Raw genomic sequence first — 16,652 nt, 5'->3', positions numbered from 1 at the left:
ATAAGAAAAGAAAAGTGCATACAGAAGTTTACAACAATTTAAAGGACAAAAAATGGTCCAATTTATGTGGTCCCAACGATTAACTCAAAAGTCTATGACAAATACGAGCTTCTGTGAGCTACTTATACTACTTAAGATTGAGTACGGATATACAGAAAGTTGGATTCATTTGAAATCTTCAAAAAATGTTCCTGTCAATCCTCAAATGGTGGCTGTTAGAGCTTAAAATTTCTGTTAAATGCGTGCGTTGAATTACTTGTTATCCAAGCGTAGCAGCTGCTCCTTACCATTTATTGTTAGCGACCTTAACTGGCCATCTTCTTCAACTTCTACTCTCTCTTGTCCATTCTCAACAATCCTGCAGGACAAAAACACCATGAGCCATTTTAGAGCACTGCAGGTAGTTTCAAACACACACCAGACCTCGGGTTTAGATAACAAACTGTAAGGGAGCAGCACCTGCTTAATGCAACTGTACTTGGCAAGCTTTGGTATTTACCAGCGCCAGAGCTGGCACCAGCACCCATCTGCATTTCCCCACTGCTTAGTCAGGAAAATTGCCTTCTGGAAGCTGGAATCCTCCAGGATGTGGAGTTCACAGTTACAGCTGCCACCTCACACATTGTCACAGTTGTGCTCACACTACACACTGTTATCTAGGCCTAAATGCCTTGACAGATCAACTGCACAATCTTGACATTGCATTTAGTCCCTATCCATTTGTTAAATGTGTATTCTAGATCCAATCACAATTCTGCATACAAGACAGTCTTAAATCAATTTTTAATTTGATCAGAGCAAGTAATTTGTAGACCTACTATACACCAAGTTTATGACCAGCATGCATGTTACAAAATTCAAGTATCCCTGATTGAAAAGGGAAATTATTAAAGAGCTTTTGAGTTTTCAGATTTTTCTGGAATACACTCACAGAAAAATATGATGACCACACCAGCATGTGATCCAGAGGCCGTTTGTTATCAAGTGGTCAAGATGATAGGAGCTCTCCAGTACAACAGTTCACAGAAGAACCTCGCACTTACAAGTATAGGACCAAGTTAACAAACCAAAACCAATTCATACTCCCTCACTTTTCTGTAATTTTCTATTAAGTAATGAAATTGCATTTAACTACTTGTTCAGTACTCCTATATTGATTATAATATTCCATGTAGGTTTGTCTAGAGCTAACTAAGACGGGTTTCCCAAACACAATGATTTCCCCATTACAAGCGTGAAATTGAGAGAAAGTACACCGTGTACAGGACTTGAAAATTCCCTGTCCAACAAACAGGCATATTTTTCTCCAAAGCAGGCTTCAGTTCCTTATTTCATTTAACAGACAGACTTCACTCAAACACTGCCTAGGAAAGCACATTAAGCAGATGCTAGAGAAAATTCTTTCATAACATCTGCAAAACTAAAATTCTTCCCAATTCCCAGTTATAAGCCTCACAATCAGTAGACACCAAGCACACTTTTGTTCCAGAAGTTCAAGCTGACTGGGCAGACCACAGTCAAGGACTATAATAAAAGATGCAGGACTACATAGGAAGTTCTAAAGTCTAAAAGAGCTCCAGCATTAAGTAACTCAACATTGCCAAGAAGAGACAGAGAACCCAATAAAGTATTTCAAGATGTTTTTAAGCATTCAGACTAATCCAAGTAATATGATGAACATAACAACAAAAGTAAAACATAAAAATGTATCATTACACGTGTGTGTGCAAAGATACAATGTTTTTATATGCATGTAACTATAGGTATGTAAGTCTCTACATATAGTTTCATATATTTATATCACTTACCTCTTTGTAGTAATTTTTCTGCCATTAACTATTTTAGTTGAGGTTGATACTGATTTGAAGTTTCCCATTCCACTGCCACCAAATGACGTAGAGGAGAATGATGAAGTAAGGCCTCCATGTCCCAGGGAGCCAAACGAAGTAAAACCTATTGAAAAAGAAGGCATTTGAATAAACTGTAATTCTGCATGGCTGTGGGATCCAAATTTATCAACCACTCAGACTACACCCTACTTTCAGGAAGCCCTCAGCTGGTTTCATCATACAGCATCAGTGACTAGATGGCATTAACACCAGCCTGAGAATAAAACCACAGCTCCAGCCTCATCCATTTCTCATATATGGACCTACAGTTCAAGTTCCAAATGCACAGCATTGTCCAAAAAGCATTTGTCAACTCCTCCCCTGAAAAAGCATTCAACCTTTATCCACACTTTGCACTCTGGGGAAAGCCAGCAACTCCAATGAATCTGATCATCAGCTTTAGTTGGGATGCCCTGAGCTGGCATACAGAACAAATCCTGTATCAGTAAGACCCCAAACATGCCCAGATTCCCAGCACTCTATGTAGTACCATAGGGTTTAGGCACATGTTTTTCAGGACCTGTAATAAAAGCCATCACACTCCTAAAAGCAAACAGAACAAAAGAATTCTAAACCATGAAGAAACTGTAGAACCAAAACAAAGAAAACAGAAAGTTCTACTTCTTAGAGATCTGTTCACTCTATATGAACTTTGAGGCAGCTCAAATACTCTAACTATGGCTAAATTTTCATTTACACCTTACAGACAGCAGCTTAATTAAAAAAAAAAAAAAAAAACAGTCACAGAATTGCCTGAATGGAGAAGCCAGCTTGTTGTACTGCAATCCTTTATGAGCCAAAATTGCATTCTTTCTTAAATGTAATGATACTTACCTGGGTCAAATGGAGAGAAACCACTCCCAAAAGCAGGGAATCCACCAAAGGCAGAGAAAAAAGATCCTCCACCACCTCTGCTTCTGCTTCCCCTTGGACCCCGCCTGCCACCGAAGAAGTCCTCAAAAGGGTCTTCTACAAAACAGAAGGCAACATTTAAGAGTCAGTATTACTGAGTGATTCTGTATTTAATCATTAGGAATTATTTATTTAAAATTAAAAAAAAAAAATTGTTAACAGGTAAGATTCTTCCTTTGAAACATTTACTAAGACTCCCCCAAAGGTGATTGCTACGGTCCTTCTGGTCTAAATACTGCTTGCTTCTGGACCTAAAAATAATTTTATATATATAAGTAGCTGATTTCCTTATTTTACCTGTTTAGCATTAAAAACTAGTAAACCTAATGGAAAATATTGCATACCTGAACTTTCTAGCTTATTTCTATTCAAGATTCATTGTAGATCACCATGATCAGAAAAGTAACTTCCAGATAGGTTGTATTAATTATTGAAATCTAAAAACAGCAGCCAGGGATTGATGACTCATAATCCTAAAGTGTTCCAAGTGTTTAATTTAGCACTTGCCACATTAGATACTCCAAACACGTATTCTGATGCACATTTAGCAGCAAAGCGTGGAGGTTTACACACAGTGTCCCAAGGAGGCATTCACTCTGTACCAAGCAGGAGGGAGAGGGCAAAAACAGAGAAAAGAGGTCATGGAGAAAATGTTATTTCAGATTCTAGTTCCACTGTTCTGTCATTCAGAACAGCTATTGTTCCATCCCCACCAGGAAGACAATAGTCTCTTTCCAAAAAGGAAAAAAAAAAAAAAAGATGGGGGAGGTGTCAGGCCGTGGGGTACAACACCAGCACCTATACAAGCAGTCTTTATTTACTAGAATTATCAGAAAACTGCTTTTCTCTAATTCTCTTGAGACAAAGAACAAGCGAAAAAAAATTGCAATCATAAACCAGGAAGTCAGTCAACATAATACTTGCATTAAAACCAGAAAAGTTTAGGAACTACTCTCTTCATCAATCACAACTCTTCCAGAATGAGTGTTATTGAGAACACCAATGATTCTACCAAGTTTTTCAGTATTGAAAGTTCAGAATAAGCTTTTAATGAAAACTGCAGAACCTGGTGATAGCAGCAATAGAGGTATGAAAGCAAGGAAAGACTTGAGACTGCCTGACTGTTCAGAACTACAGCTGACAAAGTGAAGGTCAGAAATGCAGAGTTTGTTCCACTTCTGGTACCTCCACAAAAATCCAAGCTGATTTATGATAAATCACCAAGCTAAGACACTATGCATTATGCATCATTAAGTAATCAATATGATAATAAAACTATGTAAGTTACCATCTGGTTTTGTGCAATTGCTTAAATATGAAATGTCCCAATGTATTTATGTTGAACAAGGGCAGCTGCTAAAAAATACCCCTGCCCCCTCCTAACCTCCATAGTTATTGAGTAAAACAACACAAGACCAAACTTTTATCTTACATACACTGGCAAGCAAGTGGTAAGATTTTTTTTTTCTACCTTTGTCACTTTTTGTTTTGTAGCTTCTTTTCTTTTCCATGTAAAGCAATTTTTCCTCAATATAAACATGACCTATTAGTACCTTTATAGAAGTTAACCAACACTTAAGCATGGAAAATGGGAAGTATTATAATTTCCAAAACAAGCACTATGTCCATTTTTAAAATAGGCTAGTTTTGTCAGTCTAGCATATCAACCAGCAAGTACAACCACGTCAGTTAATTGTTTTGTAGTCCAATTTATTCTCACAGGAATGACTCATAGGTTAGTTATGAAGGTCATTCACTCACGTGTACAAATGATCTATATACTATATTACTCCCACTGTTAAGCTTTCTATTTATAATCCAAATTTTCTTGTTACCTGGAGTTTGAATAAAAACAAAACAACCTATCATGAAAGCTCTGAGTTTTTAACCTCCCACAGTGTATCAGCCTATTCCGCAAGTGAATCTCTCCTCCCCAGCACAACAGCTGCAGAAACAAAGTTATTTAAGGGAAGATCATGGACTCTCCTAGAGATCCCTAATATCAACCCAGCTCCTCAGTGGATTACTGCCACACCAAAGCCTAACCAAGACTTGGCCATGCCTTATCAGCCTGCACAGCAAAGGAAGAGGTCAGCACTTGGGATCAGCACGTGTTCAAACGTCAGGTGACTGCTGTCAGCAGCCTGGGAACAATTCTCCAGTGCTCTTCCTGTAATTCTCTCAAGTGAGACACAGCAACCACTCTACCGCAGTGCACTGCAGAATGCTCAGCACGATGGATTATGCTGAGACAGAAAAAGGGGCAGGACTTGTCAGAGAAACTACTCCTTTATGATTCTGACAGCCAAGTACAGCAGGCAGAAAAAAAATATCAAAAACATTGAGAGAAGGCAGCAGGAGGCTGCTGCACTCTCATTTGTTATACCTACCACCAAATACACATTAATATGGCAACCTCACAGCTAGGCAGACCCTGTTTATGCTTTTACTCCCTAAATCAGGATGATTAATAGAACCACTCAGCAAAATAATAACATTTCAGCCCTCTAAGTCTATTTTAGCAGAGCCTTTCCATCCCTGATAACCTTTTCATAAAAAAAGGCCTTTTCCAAACAGTTCAAAGGCAGGGTGTTGGGGTTTTTTAAATTATTCCTCTTACTATAGTCATTTTGGTACTTCCAGTCCATTTTTTTACTGAATGTGAGCAGTGTGTCAGATTAAGAAAACTAAGCAGCAAAAAGAGAAGAAAAAAAAAAAAAAAAAAAAAAAAAGTCAAGGCCTTTCTAAAAAGGGGAAAATACTATATAAATACAACTTCCAAGCTTCAGAAAATCAAAATGTTAAACCAGTGATACTTAAGAGTATTACCAACCACTGTCTGGAGATAAATTCAGTATATTATAATCTAGGTATTACCAGAAGCTTATGGGAGGACAGAGTATTACATTCAGTTTCCATTAAAATGATGGAGTATACTTCTAATGCAGAATTTGTGGGGCTGTAAGAACAGCAAAGATCAACAGAGAAACCTCAAGGAAGCCCATGGAAAGACTTCTTTTCTACCAACAACAGCAGATGACATGAAACCTTTTGGAAAAAGGCAAATGCTTAAGCAAAGAACTTATGGTAGCCCATTACCAAAACACCAGGCAAAATGAAGGACTTCAGGACTCTTGCTGTTACTAGATAGCAAAACTGAAGTTACAGAAGCCAAATAGTTAATGTGGAGATTGGAACACAAAACCCACAGCAACACAGAAAATTGCACACTAACAAACACGTCTGAAAATAATTGCATTGGAGGTAATGTTCTCAGGAAAATTTAATTTCTTTAGAAAAATTGCCAGTTCAAATGCAACAACTGTCTTGATCCTCTGCGTAAAACATTAAACCTGCTCCCTGCAAACCATGGAATATTACCTTGCTTTTCTGTAGTCACAGGAAAAGCATTTCACCTCTAAACAGGTCAAATAACAACAACTACTGTAATAAATATCACACTGCAGCTCAAAATAAAGCAGGTCCTGATCTCTCCACTCTGAGGAGTCCCCAGCTGTAACACAGAAACAGGATTTTTTCCCTTTTAGCTCATGGCAGAATAATACTTAAAAGATGTGATTGTTTTCACTTCCTGCCTTGTGATCACAGAACCAAATAAGTTGCACTAATTCACTGATCCAAAAAGAAAACACTTTGTTGTTACTTTCTGTTGCACCCACGAGCTAATAATCTCTTTCAGCACTGGAAAGACTCGCATATCCGAAAAAAAATAGAAAGGAAAGCACCATACAACAGGGGAAGGGAGGAAAGGAGTCAAACCCCACAATTTGAAGCAGTCCACAATGCAGCTGAAACTTGAAATTCATTATAGCAATCTAAGGCTGAAATTACAATACATGATAGCTGAAATTACAATACATGACAAACTACAAGTGTCACATTTCCTATGACAGTCACTTCTACCACTTCTCTGTATGCTGGCTGTTGGTTGGGGAACTAGACCAGGAACTGATATGCTGAAAAGAGCATCTCCAGAAGAAATTAAGTTCAGCCACATCAATTCTTTGCTAGAGTTCGCATCATGGCTGTAAAAGCAACTGTACTGGTTACAAGACAGGCAGCAGCTCAAGTGCCCAAGGGTCACAGGCAGCACAGGAAGATTCTTTCAGCCACAAAATGATGGGCTGAGTGCTGAGCACATTCCACTGCAATGCCATCATTCACCTCCAAAAATCAAAGGTGTTGAGATAAATGGTGAGCTGTCAGCAAATGCTCTCCCATGCATGTACTGTCACAATCAGAGAGGTTGATAATCTTTTAAGGACAGTGTGCAGAGGAAATTAGCCTGTCCAAGCAGGGCCACTGCTCAGGACCCACTCACTGCACCACCTCCCCAGCCAGTGAACCTTCTTTCCTTTATTCTCCACCACCAGAGCCTCACCACTGCCTCTGCCAAAACACAGCACCTGAGCTGAGTGCTCCTGATGCAGGAGAGTGGCACTGGCACAACAGAGGATAACGGAGAAAGGATAAAGGATGCTGTGCAGCCCCTATGGAAGGGCACAGCCAAACCCAATGGCATTGAGCACGGCTGCAGTGTTGCAGTAAGCAAAGGCTGCCTGCCCCATCCCTTCCTTGTATCAAAAGCATCCTGTAATGGCTGTATACATTCTGCCAGAAGAGAGTCTCAAATGCAGGTCTGAACAATGTGTTTACAGACACAATACCCAGAATACAACAGAATTCTTGGAGTAGGTGTTTTCTACCTTGTATCCTATCTGAAAAAGTTTCAAATATGCAAATTTGCAGTAAACACACACAGAACCTCATGCTACACCTCTGGAGAGCACTCAGAACTGGAGGGGCCACCTGTAAGCACTTCATGGAAATATTTTCTTCTTTACAAAGTAAGTACACTGTTGATGCCCCTTACTAAGGAGAGACGCCAAGATGCTGTTGCAAGCACGGTTGCTTCATGTGCCTAATGTTTCAGCACCATCTTTGTAAATTGGCCTTTGGTCTTTTCATAAATTAGATGTGAAACAGATGTTTGTTCCACTCATATAATAAATTACAGGAGAAGCATTTGAAAGTCCTTCTAGTGATTTATAGCAGAAATCTTGGGATTCATTCATTTTTAGAAATTAAGACCTATCACCTTTGAATGCCATCTACATGGTAAGTACAGAGATGCTGGACTACACTAATCAGCATTTCATACTTATCATATGAATGCTCATATGTTCAGGCACACCTTAAAAATGGAGGCAATTTCCATTACCTTCCATTCCTTATGACCTGCTCTCCTTAGATGTTCAGCATTTGTGCTCTGACCAATTTAACCAGCTACCTGTCCAAGAAAACCGATCAAAACATTTTCTTGGGGACTAACAACCTCAACTGGACTGGGATTCCCAAGACAAACTTTGGCTAGTATGCTGTCAAACAGTTTCTCAATCTATCTAATGGGACATTAGACAAAGATTAAAGTTTTAAGATAAACATAAAAATTTGGAGTAAGGCCTTCTCCTTTCAGCAGGGCTAACTATGCATTATGGGTCATGGAGCCCCAGCACTACCTACTCCTGTCTGATAATGCTGTCTGGGTGAGACAATTCCTGTGTTTCAAAACCTTCTTCGAACCTATCAAGTAATTTTTGAAAAATTCATAGTGAGATTTGGACCATGCAGTGGATAATTATGATCTAAGACTGGTGGTTATGAAATAAAACTGCATATTCATACCAAAGCAATGAATGCACATGAAAATCTGTGAACACTTCATAAATTGCACCAAAAGCAGCAAATTTATGTCAACAAAAAGATTAATTACCAAAAAGACACTGCTGTTCAAGACAGCTTTAAATGAAAGCCACCTCCATTTTCAGTTTTAATAACCCATTTTACTAACAAATACATTTTGCATTAGAACATTTTAACAATCAATTATCAGAAAAGGGATAGTATGTGAATTAAAACCATGATCCCATTCTTATGTGAATATTTTGCCACAGCAGGACAACTTTCTGTCCTTGAGACAAGTAGTTTGATGAACAAGCTGTTCCATTTAGGAAAAACATCCTGAAACACCTATCACGTAGAGTTTGCAATGATTACTGCACATAAAATTTCCTCTCTCTTGTCAGGTTAAGACTCTTTTGCCTGGATACTAAAAGTAACTCACAGTACTTTTCCAGAACAGTCCTGCTTCTTTTTATGTAATCAGTAGTACAGTAGTCAATATGAAGTAATTCTGACCTTTGATGGAACCAAACTACATACCAGATAATCAGCTAGCTGACATTCTCTGTGACAAATATTTGTATCTAACTAGTTGCATGAAGGTTTTAAGCTTTATTTTACCTTTCATTTCCAAAAGTAATTTTAAAATATCACATAAACCAGAATTCTCAAGGGAAAACTCCACAGAATCCCTAAGGGCATATATGCATTAAAGTACAGCGTGAATTCTACTTCATAATCTAAAAAAACATTTAAGACATTTATATATTACCATCTCCACATGTACATTTAGAAACCACAGGAAAACTGTCAAGAACTACAGTCAATGTTTAAAGAGATCCCACAAACAGACTTCTCTTGGGACATCAAAGTCGAGAGTGGGCATCCACCAGGAGCAATTTATCATGTTATCTGCCAGGGAGAGAAGCCTTGTTCCTTGTGGGATTTATTTAACTACACACCCAGGCACAGGAAGCAGTTTGAAATGCCCTAAACCATCCTGTCAAGCTTGTAGACACTGCTGCTGGAGGATACTGGTCTGCTGTAGGCCCTGAGTTGTATTTCCTAGCCCATACACAAATTACTGAGGCATCATTGATACATCTGGAGTCAGCTGAGATGGTTTGTACGTGTGTATGCAGCTTCCAGTCTAGAAAAAAAAGAATTAACTCCTTAAGGAGTTTCTGTTGGGTAATGTTCTGATCTTGTTATACCAACTCCCAACTTCCACAGTAACTCCTCACTGATAACACCTTCCAACAAAGAACTCAGTCTTGAAGTGAGAATCTGGAAAGCCTCTAAAGCAAAACCAAATCAATTCTTTAACAGCCCAGAAACACAGCCCAGCCTACACCAAAGCACATCAATTTCTGTTTCTCAGCCTGAAGCATCAATACACTTCCATTACCAGTGGTAACACTGGGATCCTTCCCTCCTGTGAACTGTTAAATTACAGAAGAAAAAAAGTCCTTGAAAAGTTAACAAGTAAAATACAAATAAAACACAACAAGGAACACAAACCAAATCAAGGCAAGCATCACATGGAGTAGGATATAGCTATAAATAAAGTGGGATATAGCTATACTCTATAAATGGAGTAGGATATAGCTGAAGTATAAAAGTTTCAGTATACTGACATGAGAAACCAACCCCTACATTAAGAGTAAACAGTCAGAGAGCCAGAGGTGTATGGGACAGGCTGAACAGCAGATCACCAAACACTGCTATACCAAGGCAGTACTCTGCAGTGCAAAGAGTAGTGCTGCATCAGAAGCACCAGCTTTTCTTCCTGTCACAAGGATCAGCATCCATCCATATGTCAGAGGCTAAAAACTATCCCTAGGAGAGCTCACCAGGAACACACACTGCTGTAACCACATGCCACAAAAAGCAAGCCCTCAAATTTCACAGTAAGAGCTCAGCATCTGTCATAGGACCAGATCAAGTTTTAAAAAGTACTTGCCTGCATGCACCCCTAGATTTACAAAGAATTTGCCTGGAAAAAAAAACAGTGAAAATAATCTGTGACTGTCTCCAGTGTGACACACAGCACATAACACTAACTTTGCTCCATTTGGAAGTGTTCAGAGCTGTCTCCAACAGTATCACAGATTTTCATTTGAAAAGTCCGAAGGGACTCATCATTTAAAAATCTACATTCTCCTCTTTCCTACAGATGAATAAAGATGCCTGTTTATAAAGAAAACTTTCTGTAACTGCAAGAGCAGTGCAGTATAGTTCAGCACAGTTTAACTGACTCAATTCATAGCACCATTTCAGAAATTCTTCACATCCATAAATTTACAGGAATTATGCATATGAATGCTGCTCTTTACATACTCAATGACAATCAGGATATGGAGAGTCCCACCTGCATTCTGTGGGCTTCACTACATGCCACTTCAAACTGCATAAAAAGTACAAATGTTTTAAAGTATTTTTTTCAATTCCATCTTTGATTCCACCAGTACACATTTTTAGAAAACATGACCTCAGTACTTATTTAGTGGCTTAGAAGATCAATTATAAGCTGAGTAGCTCCTTAAGAAGTTACTAATTCCACAGAAAACTCATCAACAAGTTCAAAACTCCTCATTTTTAGAAGATAAATTATCTTATTATTCAGGACAGAACTGTTCCATTAGTGTTTCAACACAGCAGAACCTATAAGGGTTGCAGTTCACCAATACAAATATTCCTGCTATACATGCAATTCTACTGCTTGCTTTTGGAATTACAAAATGCACTACATTCAGATGAAAGCACAGATATTTTTATGTTGTACTACCTTGAAATATTCATGTATGTGCAAAGACCAACTCAAATACTTTTCACAGAAATTTGGGAAAAAAAATTGTTTGGAGTCACAAATACCCATGTTAGAGAATGTCTTAAACATCTTAAAGAAAAAAAAAAAATAAAGTGCTCACTTTGAAACCTTCCAACTAGAAAAATTTCAAGAGCTTATGCTCAAAATCCAAAGCTTAACTGAGGGTTTTAGGCTTCTGGTCACTGACACTGCAACTATCCACATAAAGAGGAGAGGCAGCTTAGGAACGATTAGTTTTCATTAACTGGAGTGCACACAGCACTGCTGCCACTGTCAGAACCTTAGCAAGAAGCACAGCCTGTGCTCAGTGCTCTTATCTTTCAGCTGACAAAGACAGTGATCAATACATGAAGTAGATAACCTGCTTCTGAATAATAAATAAATAAATAAATCTGTGTGGTAAGCGGGGGGAGAATGTCTCTCTAGGTCACTAGTATGTTGTTAAGTCCACTGATGCCCCAAGGCAAGATGGAGCACAGCTTCTACAGGAGGGGCTACTGCAGCTGCAGTATCCCATGGAACACTGGCAGCAGTGGTACCTCCATTTGATAAGATGGATAGCTCTGTGCACTGTGCTCTACAGCCTTCCTTCTAAAAAAACCCAAAAGGCAGGGCCTCAGCTTTCTTTAAGCCTATCATTTCTTTAACAGCAGAACTAAACTTCATGGCTTTAAGGCTAATCACAAATAGTGACATTTTCAGAGACAGCAAGTTAACTCTTCTGCTAGTGTTGATGAAGTAAATACAATGAAAATCAGAGCCTATGTCAGTCTCCCACCAGTAGCATCTCACCTGTACAATTTACTATAAAGATATTTGATTGAGAACCAACTGTTTTCTTTAAGAGACCTTCAATCAAAAAATAAACAAAAGAACCGAACACACTCTCCCAGCTCCTCCACAGTAGCTTCCTACTCAACACCTTGCTCAGATTTTTCCAGTTTTTCTACCACATAATCACAAAACAACAGAGTTTGACAAGGACCTCTAGACCTCATCCAGTCCAATCCCCTGTTCAAACAGGATCAGCTGGAGTGGGATTTCCAGGACTACCCCATATGCCTTCTGGCCAACTCCAAACATGGAGATTCCGCAACCTCTTTGGACAACTGGCTCCAACACTGTACAGTTGTGCTACCTTCAGTTCAATGCTTCCATTTGTGGTCATTGCTTCTGATCTCTCCACTCCCGTCCCAATGCACTCTTACCCTGAGCTTTCTCTATACTGAACAATTCCAGCAATTCTCCCAACCTGTTCTTCATGTGAGAGAAGCTCCTGTAATGATCTTAGTGGCCTTTCACTGGAGTCTATCCAGTAGCTCTGTTTCTTTTACTGTGGAGCCCAGAAGTGGACCCAATACTCCAGATGTATCCTAACCAGAGCTGAGATCACTCATCTAAATTGAAATACTTGTCCAGCACTTTCTAAAATTCTTATTTTACTGCAAACAGTGAAAAAGTTGCATTTACCCAGTTCAGAGCCCATTCCACTCATCAGTATTTTGCTAGAAGTTTCCTCCAATCTTCCCTTTCCTACTTCCAGCTGGTTTCACACTGGATCCAACTGCCCAATTTAGCTGCCTATCTTCTACCAGATTCTTCCTCTAGCTACTCATCTAATTCATCAACTACCATTCTACTGCATTCAACCTCTAGTCCTTCAACCCCCATTCTAATCCTTCATTAGTCATCTAACAGCTGATGATCCTGAAATAGCAAACCAGAGAAAGATTTAATTAAAATCTGAGCTGAACTACCCCCTTAATGCTGCCAAAGAAAATAAATTACTTTTAAAAATACTAAAACATTTACAAACATTATTACCGAGCTAAATCAATATCTACATACTGAACAGGAAAAAAACCTGGTTTTTCAAGTATGCTTCTTGCAGTTTTCAGTATGGAACCTTCTCACAGTAAATACTGAACACAGGATCTGTTCTGCTTTATAGGTCAGCATTTTGCTGATTTGAACATGCACAGAGAGATTGCATAAGAATCCCAGCACCTCTGAAAAGACTTTCACTAGAGCAAGCAAGAAGACCTTTAGCATGAGGGCAAAAAGATTACTTTGACAACTTTTACCACATATTGCTTCCTTTAATGAATGCTTCCTAAATGAAGAATTCGGGTCTCAAGAGCTATTTTCTGAGTCTCTAAATGCTCTATACCCCAAGCAAACAGGTGACATGAATTTCGGAGAGTGTCCAGATTACGTATACAACTGTTCCTATTCTGATAGAAGAAAATCAGTTCACACTGAGAGTTATGGTGTAACAGTTATAATTAAGCTGTCCCATTCAGAAGCTCTCAAAGTTTTATTTTTTAATTTATTTACAGAGCAAAGGAGAGAAATCAACAGACTAAGTCAGCCTGCTCAAATTCTCAAGAGAAAATTCCAGTATGCACATCTTCTGTTGAATATGATTTCCCTTCAACTTAAGAGACATTGCAGACATCATTTTATGGTTTGGCAAACCAGGCCTTCCAACAAAACATTAACTGGCAAGCCCTACTTGTTCTGTACTATAGAATTAACCAAGAAATGGGTCTGAAACACAAATTTCAAATATACCAGTTGTTTGCCTCATTTTCAGAACTATTTCTATTAAAACCACATTAGCTCTCTTTGTTTTGTAAGAGTAAAGCTTTAGTCACACTTTATACACATGTAACTAAAACCAGGGGATCACTTACCAAAGAAGTCAAAGGGGTCCCTTCCACCAAAAAACTCCCTGAAGACATCATCTGGGTTGCGGAATGTAAATCCAAAATCAAATGGATTATCATGATGATTTCCACCTGCAAACAAAAAAAAAAAAAAAAAAAAAAAAAAAAAAAAAAAAAAAAAAAAAAAAAAAAAAAAAAGAAGGAAAAAGTTAAATTTCAGTTACCTTCATATATTCTTACTAATAAGAAAGTTCAGGCCTATAGGGTACCTGAATCATCTAAAAATATAAACAATTTCCAAAATTTTTCTTTCAGATATCATTTAACTTAAGTACATATATTACTTCATTAATTTTTAAAATAGTTTCTCTGTTTTCACATAACAGCAATACCTTATATAATAACTAGAAAAACTAAAACAATTGCAATCTCAATTTTTAAAAGACTGAATTTTAGGCCCAAGTACAAGCATTTCCAGATTCCTGTCTTGAAAAGAAAGCTACAGAAAACAGAGAAAGCAAAAAACTGCTGCTTGTCCACATACCTCCACCTCCATTTATTAGGCCTTCTTTTCCATATCTGTCATAGATGTCGCGTTTTTTAGCTACAGGGAGAAGTTGTACATCATGTCAGTAAACAGGTTTGTTGGTTTTGTGAAAAAATAAAAACACTTAACCAGCATTCTCAGTTAAGCATCTTCTCAAAGCTAGTTTATTTAAGGAAGTTCTGGCATATAACTGCTGATCATCTTCAACAAGAACTGCCAAAAGCAATTTAGTTCAGAAAGAACAGCTACTGAACATCAAACTTAAGACCAGTAAGTTGAAGAAGGTCCAGTCCTGAGAAAAAATTTGGTTTAAGGACAAAGTTCAAATGGAAATTTGCCTTTAAGAAGAATATGGCAGATTTCTTCTTTGGACAGCTACCATGAAAAGCTTTAAGGCTGTGAAGGACCTCTGGACTTCAACCTGCTCCTCCACACAAGTCTAATTGTGAAGTTGGTCACATCTTGCCTGAACAAAGTTGTGATCAGATCACTTTCTGAGATTAGATTCTACAGTCTCTCTGGAGAGTAGTTCCAGTGCTCAAGCATTCCCTTCCTCCTCTCCCACTTGCCAACCTTGAACATTGCCTCTTTTCCTTTTCTTGCACAAGACCAAGTCCATTGTGGGGGAGTTAAGAGAACGAAGACCAGTGTTAATAAGAGTGACTGCAAAATCCCTAAAATTATTTATAACCACTTCTGCTGGCTTAATTGTGGGATATGGAATGGAGAATGAAGTGATGTTCCAAAATGCCAAGGAAGGATGTGACTCAAACTGCTTGCTCTCTATTATTTTAGAAGGCATGGAATGACTATTAACTTCACTGCAGACCAGCCAATATGAGAAAGGAGAGAAAAATGAACTCTACATTATTGCACAAGATCAGATGGCACTTTGGAACTGTAAGGGAACCTGAAGACCTTAAAGAGGCAGACAAACAGCTCACTTTGCCTGCACTGTTGTGGAAATATCAGTCAAAAACCAATCAGGGCATTTAATTTTATTCTCTTAATATTATTATGCTTTTCCCAGTGGAATTTCTTCAGTGAAAGATGTTTTTCAAATTTAAACAGCATCACCAAAAGAACATGCAGTTACCTCAAATAGATGCTGGAAAGTAAAATACTCCTGACTAATAGGAATTAAAATTTTATAAAATGGTTATCATCTCAAATAATAGGAGCTTGCAATAGGTTCACATGCAGACAAATCCCCAAAGCTTGATACATTATCTGTACTGCCTTTCTAGACAGCAGTTTTTAAAGAAAGGAGGTTAACCTACCCATCAAATTATGAAGAAGAAAGCAGCACGGTAGAAAAACTGTCATAGGCAGGAAACAGTAAGGGGGCCATGAGGGCTCACAAACACCAAAATTCATCTTGAAAAATGTTCCATTTTTGAAACCACAAGGTTTCCCACAAGGGAAGTGTGTTCAATGATCACTCAATTTCAGTATTTTTTTGCTTATGTAATCCCTTACAAAACTATTCTTCTGCCAAAAATCTGTCATCATTCAAGCCTGTAATGGTGTCAGAAAATTTCATTAAGTTTGCAGAACATTTGACTGCCTCACAACCACTGGGCTCAGGATTCTGGTATCCCCGCTGCACAAATGATTGTTAAGACACCAGTAACTTAGGATTTGGCATAGATCCAAAAACTGGCAGCACTTTTAGAAGCTATTCTAAAATTCTAGCACTGTACTGTTTCCAAAGAACTTAGAGATCTGTTTAACAACCAAATCAGTATCCTATTTTTATCCTGCTCAAAAAAAAAAAAAGCTTAAGAAGGATAAAGTACCCTAAATGACATGCATACAATAAACTAATGATAAATTAAGTTCTTTTTCTCCCTTGTTAATTAAGTATCAAAACCAAACAAAGAAACACAGTGTACAAGACTGCAGCTCACTAAATCAGGCTGAACTCTGAGAGGTAATCTAGATGCTGCTAGAACTTTAAATATAGCTTTCCCATGCTCACTGTCTCAGGTGAAATCAAGGACACTTCAGAAATAGCATATAGACAGCTGCAGTCAATTACACAGGAAAATAATCAAGGTAGCTTAAATCACTTTGTTATGATTCAGGCTGCTTTTGTCAGA

At 38.2% G+C, this 16,652-nt stretch overlaps 1 protein-coding gene across 2 annotated transcripts in view; it reads right to left on the bottom strand.

The window, feature by feature from the left end:
• DNAJB6 (DnaJ heat shock protein family (Hsp40) member B6) overlaps positions 1-16,652 on the bottom strand; it is a 57,945-nt gene that overhangs the window by 30,900 nt on the left and 10,393 nt on the right. For both annotated transcript variants that reach the window (XM_059839720.1, XM_059839729.1), the window contains exons 4-8: positions 14,548-14,607; positions 14,031-14,135; positions 2,724-2,858; positions 1,809-1,953; positions 288-358 (exon numbers count right to left, since the gene is read on the bottom strand). In XM_059839720.1, coding sequence (XP_059695703.1) covers positions 288-358; positions 1,809-1,953; positions 2,724-2,858; positions 14,031-14,135; positions 14,548-14,607 — 516 coding nt within the window. The remainder of the gene's footprint in view (positions 1-287; positions 359-1,808; positions 1,954-2,723; positions 2,859-14,030; positions 14,136-14,547; positions 14,608-16,652) is intronic.

This window comes from Haemorhous mexicanus, chromosome 1 (assembly GCF_027477595.1).
Source record: "Haemorhous mexicanus isolate bHaeMex1 chromosome 1, bHaeMex1.pri, whole genome shotgun sequence".
Classification (NCBI taxonomy): Eukaryota; Metazoa; Chordata; class Aves; order Passeriformes; family Fringillidae; genus Haemorhous; species Haemorhous mexicanus.
This window is presented reverse-complemented; position numbering and strand designations above follow the sequence as displayed.